Here is a 7,370-nt window from a genome sequence, read left to right on the forward strand (position 1 = left end):
ATTTCATTAGAATAGGATAGGTTGGCTTTTTAAGAGTAATCATTGATAACCAACCTATTCTTTCAAATAAAAATCTAATTTGAAAATCACTAAATTAATCTAAGTCCACTATCCTTCCCCCCACAATTTTTCTACGAGAAAAATTAGATCTAAACTTTTTTCTACATTCATTATTTAAAAATAAATCTTTCTTGTACTTACGTACCAGTTATTATTCTTTTTCTACACGAGCTTTCTTTACTTTCAATATACCACTTTTTTTGAAGTCATTGGGTCAATTTGTAGAATGGGAGAGGATTAGAATTTGGGTTGAGGATGAGAGTTGTTGGTGGGGATCAATCAGAGAGGAACAAGGGTCACTCGAAGGGGGCAGGAGCCACGGCAAGAGGGAAGAAAGCGATCGAAGGGGAGGAGGGGCCACGGTAAGGAGGAGGGGAACGGGGCCAGTCACAGGAGGGGAAAGAGGGCCGTCAGGGAGGGGTAGAGACCGGCCACGAGAGGGGAATGAGATCGATCATGGGAGGGGTGGAGGCCGATCACGGGATGACGAGGAGGCTAATCGCAAGAGGGGGGGTCAAACGAGGCTGTCGGGTGGGGAGGAGGCCGATGGCAAAAAGGATGATAGAAGGAAGAAGCAGCCACGTGGGGTGGGGGGTTTGAGAAAATACAACTTGAAATTGCATATTGAACATACGATTGCAAGTTAAAATCGTATAGCCGACATTCGACATTCGATTTTAATTTTAAATTTGAATTCTAAAATAACCACTCTAGTAGACCATGTCACCTTGAAACGGCATGTTCAACATACGATCAAATCCAGCTCACCTTGAAATTTTATGTTCAACATGCGATTTTGCCACATTGCAGTCTAGTCAGCCCAATTGCCATATTTTGGAAAATATGTTGGGATGAGGGCGTAGATTTAGAATTAAGTTTTAAAAAATAATATTTAAAAAAATATGATTCATGGGTAAGTGAGGACATCAATCAATTGTCAATCATGCTTGTGGTGGGCTACGAGAAAAGCCTGTGGATGCAAGTCTGATCTGCCTTTAAGCCCTTTCCCAAGCTTTCCAAGCCTCCCTTGAGCTTCCAAGCAAACAAATACTTCTTTCTGAAAACACCCCATTCAATGAAGTCCCTTTTACAAAACATGAAGTCTCAAATTAAAATAAATTAAAAAAAATGCTTGAAACAAAGTGTGAGATTCCTGCCGTTGGGAGGCCTAACCTCATCCACATTTTACTTTGTGCATCTCTGTGTGCGTGTGCGTGTGTGTGTGCACCTTTTCTGCACACACTGATTTCTTTTGCTTTTATGGCCTTTCTCTAATTTGCCAGCCATTCTCTCCCTAGTCTTCAACAGCAATAAAAGCTGAGCCTCATTGCAGAAAAAGAAAGCCCTCCACCTTCAGGACCGAGTTGCTAAAATCTCTCGGTGCTGTCCCTTTTAGCATGAGAGAGAGAGAGAGAGTTGAATTATGGGAAGAGTACTCTTTCCACACCTCGAAATTAAACCCTTTTGTTAATTTGTTTGAAATTTGATTGCATGGGTTCGAGAGCACTTGGAAAGAGATGTTTGCTAATTTGAGCTGCGGAACTGCAATTCCCTTTAGCAAGAATTTTGATCCTACCACTCTTCCAACGATGCCTTTTTCAGGTACCATCCGTCACCAAGTGTCTGCTGTGCCACTACATGAAGTGACAAAATAAAGCCAAGTCAGGTTTTTATTCTCTCTACTCCTCTCATACACGCACAGTCTCTCTCTCTCTCTCTCTCTCTGTATCTGTATCTGCCTCTCCTCAAGGATTTAGGCCTAGAGAAAGAAACACAGAAGAAACCAGATACTGCTGTTTGAGCCCTTTTTTTTCCCCAGCACAGGTGAAAGAAAATTAAAAAAAAAAAAAAGCTTTCCATGTTCCCATCAGGCACCATGTCCAACTCCACCTCCATGTCTGAAGAAGCCAGTGTTTCTTCTGATACCAGAGCCCATGACTACAATAATAGCATGGGCTCACTGTGCACACCCATATCTCCTCCCTATCACCAACAACAGCAACAAGAGCCACAACCAAAGGCTAAGAAGAAGAGAAGCCAGCCTGGGAACCCAGGTAGGAAGGATCTCCTCCAATTTCTCTTTCAATTACTCATATATAAAAGATATATATTTTCATGAAAGAAGAAAAAATAAACAAAGAATATGATTGTTTTTTTTGTTCTATTTTCATTGGTGTCGGAGTTTCTCAGAGAAAAACATTTTGTTGGTGTTGGCTATAGACCCAGATGCTGAAGTGATTGCTTTGTCCCCAAAGACCCTGATGGCTACCAATAGATTTGTGTGTGAGATATGTAACAAGGGTTTTCAGAGGGATCAGAACCTCCAGCTCCACAGGAGGGGCCACAACCTGCCATGGAAGCTGAGGCAGAGAAGCAGCAAGGAGGGGGTGAGGAAGAGGGTTTATGTGTGCCCAGAGTCATCCTGCATCCACCACCACCCTTCCAGGGCCCTTGGGGACCTCACAGGGATCAAGAAGCACTACAGTAGGAAGCATGGCGAGAAGAAGTGGAAGTGTGAGAAGTGCTCCAAGAGATATGCTGTGCACTCTGACTGGAAGGCCCATGTGAAGACCTGTGGGACAAGGGAGTATAGATGTGATTGTGGTACCCTTTTCTCTAGGTTGGTGATCTTTTCTGGAGGTAACTCATTTACTATTAAGTACAGTAATAATCATGGAAGTAAGTGAATCTCTTTCTTCTTTTTCTTCTCCTCCATTCCTCTCCTCCTGGTTTCCCTACTTGTTTTGTTACTCCTAGTCCTAGATTTAAATACTTGGATTTTCAGGCAAGGTAATCTTATTGCAAGGATAGTATGGACCTATTTTATCAAAATATATGTATATATTTGTTGTTGAGATCTTTACGTTGGATCCTACAATAGTGTTATGTTTGTGATCTCGAATTCTCGGGGCACAGATCAACTTGTTGATCTTGTCCAAGAAAATTAATTAGGTGTAGATTTCATCAGTGTGATTTCTACCTAGGGTTTTATAATGAGAATTCCATGACTTCTAGCTAATTATATGGAGATTATCTCCATCAAAATTCAAAGGTAAAAGAAAAGAAAACCTTCACTTGTGCTGCAAGGGATTACGGATGTGAACAAGTCATCAGTTCTCTGTCTTTACCTTCTTCTTGCATGCTGTTTTTGCTTCCTTCTTCGTGCTTTCTTGATTTCCGTATATGCAAGTAGATACTTTACATAATGGGGGTATTTCTTTTCATGCAATTCCGCACTACAAAGAGAAGATCACCGCATGAAGTTTTTAGCCAATCACATGGGACACATCTTAAACTTAGAGTTCGATGCGTCCCATATGTAGTCTTCCTTTTCTTTTATTTACAGTTCGTTTGGGTTCATAAATTAGATTTCTAGTAGAATTTCATGCTCAAATGGAAGTTCTTTTTGCTGAATGTAATGTTCATTCTTGATATGAAGCAACGAACCTGGGAGAAGAACCGCATGTGACTTATCTGAAACCTAATTGATAGCATTGACAGATCATAGAAATAGCCACTGTACATAGTTGTCAGTTCATGATTGTTCTTAAGCTGATAAAGCTCTACAATGCCATGTGGGGGGATGTGTGAGAGAGAGAGAGAGAGAGAGAGAGAGAGAGAGAGAGTTCATGTCAAAGACTTCCTTAAAATCCATTGTAGAGATTGTGTTGGTAATGCAAGACAAAAACTGGAAGACAAAAACAAGTCACCATAGAGCAGGAAGATATTATATCCTTGGATGTGTCTATTGTCACAAGATTTTAGTCCATACCCATTTGCTTGTCCTTTTGCATTTGCACTGAAAACTGAAGTGATAAAAACCTGGAATGCTTCCTTTTTTTCCTCACATATTTTTGGGCATCAATTAGATGTGATATTAATAAAAATCCTACTTTAGCTACCATGGTAAACAAATAAGAGAACCACATCCACCTCTAAATTATGTGTTAGTAATGATATATATGTTGATCCAAGAAGTAAATAAGTGAGAAGGTCAAGGAATGTGTTGTCCTTAACCCCAAAAATCACCTTTTATATATTGTTCAGTTTCTTCGCTCAATTTTGTTTTTTTTCCCCTTAATTCATTAGTTAAAATCTCTCTCTCTCTCCTTCTTTCTCCTATAGTTTTCCATGTCTGAGAACTTTTACCTAGTCTCTTCCAAGAATGTCTTCTTCTCCTTCTCCATGAACCCCTTTTCCTTTCACTTAGCCCCTCCAACTCCCTCTCATTTGTATCCCATCTCATCTCCCATGCATGACATCTCCTTTTATTCATCCTTCCAACTATGTATACATTCCATCTCCATCAACTTGTAATAAAGAAAGTAAAAAAAAACCCACTCTTTTATTCTTCTTCACCTTCTCTTATCCTCCCTATGATTGTGCAGTATCATTTGCATCATACTCCACTTTATTTCCGAAGCCTTTTAGCATCAAAAAAATAAAAGACAAAGGTCCTCTATATTCATTTTCATTATTCTATTTTATTGTCCATATTTTCTTTTGCAGGAAGGACAGCTTCATCACCCATAGAGCCTTCTGTGATGCCCTGGCAGAAGAGAGTGCGAGACTCATGGCCGCCACCACTGACGCCGCTGCAGCCACCGCGATGACTACTTCGATCTCCCATCCACTCCTCCACCATCCTCTCTTCCTCCCCTTCTCCTCTTGTGACTACCTCCCAAACCCTAACCCTAACCCTAACTGCAACACTAGTCCATATCAAGTCAAACCTCACAACCCCCTACCCTCCCTCCTCCACCACCTTCCTACCACCATCTCCCCCTACTTGTCAGCCACCATGCACCCTCTTCCAACCACCAGATCCGCCACCATCTCCACCGCCGCCGGCGGCCAGATGGGCAGCTCCATGTTCGACGCCGGGGATCCGTCCGCATGGCAGAGGAGCGACCGCCTGACCAGGGACTTCCTCGGGGCGGCGGCTGGCGACACCGGCGAGGAGGGGCTGCTCTCCCTAACCGGAGCCCTCGGCCTGGATCTGGTCACCGCCGCCTCCTGCGACCGCGGTGACCACGCCAAGCACTTCGTCGGCTTCCCCCCGGTCACCGGGACGTGGGGTGACTGTTAAGCTCACTCCCGCGCCCCTCGTTTTGGGTTCGGGTTGTATCTTCCGCACGGAAGAACGATTCCCCTTCTTTCGCGACTTCAACCCTTGGATCGCGCAATGTCCGCTTCAAGATCAGTGTAAATCGCAATCCAACTGTGGGCATCGACAAAAGAGATCGATCATTCTTTGGCGCGAATGATACAACCCGAACCCCCTCCACGATTATGCCACCCGCCCAGAAGGATTAATCTCTTTTCCTTTTGTGAATTTTTATTCTACTTTACTTTTTGAAGTTTATATATATTGTTAGAACAATGGAAGGCATATCGTGAAATATCGTATGAATTTTATTATTGGAATTTTATAATGTTTTCTTTGGATAATTATAAAGCAACGGTAGTATGCATGGTATTTGCCTGTAGAATGGATGTCAAAGTTTTGTGAGAGCAATTTTGCCCTGTTCGGTAGTGGTCCAATACTCGTACTCGCACTTGAAGAAATTGAACTTAAGTGCAAACGTACGTGCTAGTATGTGGATGCATATAATGTTATCCTAGGGGGACCAAATAGGTTGAACATATTTTTAAAAAGCACGGATCCTCTACAGTATATAGTTCATATCATAGAATACTGCACAATATTTGACAATTGTCATCAACAAATTGATCGTCATCCAAGAAGATAGCCTTGTATATTTATCTTGTTTGATGGTTGTCCATCTATTAATGATAGCCATTGAATGCTGTACAGAACTCAATAGTGCAAATGGTGCATCATAAAAGATCTTGGATCATTTTCAAAATCATATGACCGTATATAAAGCATGCAAGTACATGTTATAAATAAAATCTTAGACCTACTTTTGGCACATCTCTTTTGAAGACCTGCTCATTCTCGAGAGCACCACAATTTAAACTTGAGCAGTGACACATTGTTGTCATATATTTCTCAAGAAAAAGAAACAGTTAAGTGGGATAACATTGAAGATCATTGAAATGTTGCTCAAAATAACATAGCCATGTGCTCAAAAAATAAAAATTTATTTTAAACCTCACGAACCTTGGCCTCACTTTGTCTAAAGATCAGTTTGTGACGATGTCTCGCTTATCTTTAAGGCCTGCCTCCAGTGCTGACTTGTTTGTTCTACCGGTTGCTTTACAGAACTCATGAATAATTACATCCAGTTGCATCTACTATCAATATATATATATCCCAAAGATAAATCGATATATCTTAGAAAGCACCCACAACTTACATGTGCTATGATGCAGTATTGATTTTTAAAATAGTATAGATATTTTACATATTTTATGCTAGTTTTTTTTATACAATTATTTTTTATCTTGTACTTATATGTTTTCGAATTACCACCTATTTATAGTTCTCATGATTTAAAAAAATGTAAAAAAATGATATTTGACATCGATGATTTCATGCTTTTTCTTAATGAAGGATCAAGCATAAGCTATTATGAAAATTGTGTCCTGTTATGAAAAAATGGTTCTATAAATATTTTAATCAGAACTACTTGTTTAGGAATTAGTTTACTTCACAATTGATCCTTGTCTTGCAAATAAGCTCGGGAACTAAAGATAAATGTCCATCAAGGATAGGGATCAAAAAGTAAATTTTTGATCAAGAGTTTCTGTTTGTTAAATAGCAATTGAAACAATGGTCAAAAGGTACATTGTTTTTCTTTTTTGTCAATGGATATTTTTCTTTCTCTCTCTTTATTTTTTAAGGAAGGTGGGGTGCATCTGTATATTCTCCTCCAACCGAAAGAGGATCGCAAAGGAGACTCATAATCTGATCGATTACTTGCAACCATGAAAAAATCATATATATTGAATCACATTTTGATGCCGCTGAATTGATGTCTTGTGGTTATCATCTTGTAATAACAGACTGAAAAAAGAATTTGGATATTCCCAAAATTCTACAATAAAATGTGTTCGATTTGCATTTATTTTGCACTCTACTTTCAACAAAATCAAACCATGTAACCTTTGTGGGTTTAAATTCCCAACTTAATCCCTTGAATGCAAATCTACATTCCTCACCCACAAAAAACAAAAAAAAAAAAAAAAAATTCAAGAAATATATATTAGACTGGGACTAAAATCCGTTTAGGATCATACTTATTGGCAAGCCCTGAGCCTGAAATTGTTTCATGGAAAATGCTCAAGTAACTCATGAAAATGGAATCTAAAATATAGCTTCTACTTTGAAGCAAAGAGATGCA

General features: G+C 39.9%; 1 protein-coding gene across 1 annotated transcript; it reads left to right on the plus strand.

The window, feature by feature from the left end:
• Positions 1–1,376: 1,376 nt before the first annotated feature.
• On the plus strand, positions 1,377–5,462 carry LOC105042196 (protein indeterminate-domain 7). The gene is made up of 3 exons (XM_010919314.4): positions 1,377–2,114; positions 2,281–2,680; positions 4,570–5,462. The coding sequence occupies exons 1-3, from the start codon at positions 1,919–1,921 to the stop codon at positions 5,147–5,149; spliced, it is 1,176 nt and encodes a 391-aa protein (XP_010917616.1). The 5' UTR covers positions 1,377–1,918; the 3' UTR covers positions 5,150–5,462.
• Positions 5,463–7,370: the final 1,908 nt, after the last annotated feature.

Source organism: Elaeis guineensis, chromosome 3, assembly GCF_000442705.2.
Source record: "Elaeis guineensis isolate ETL-2024a chromosome 3, EG11, whole genome shotgun sequence".
NCBI lineage: Eukaryota > Viridiplantae > Streptophyta > Magnoliopsida > Arecales > Arecaceae > Elaeis > Elaeis guineensis.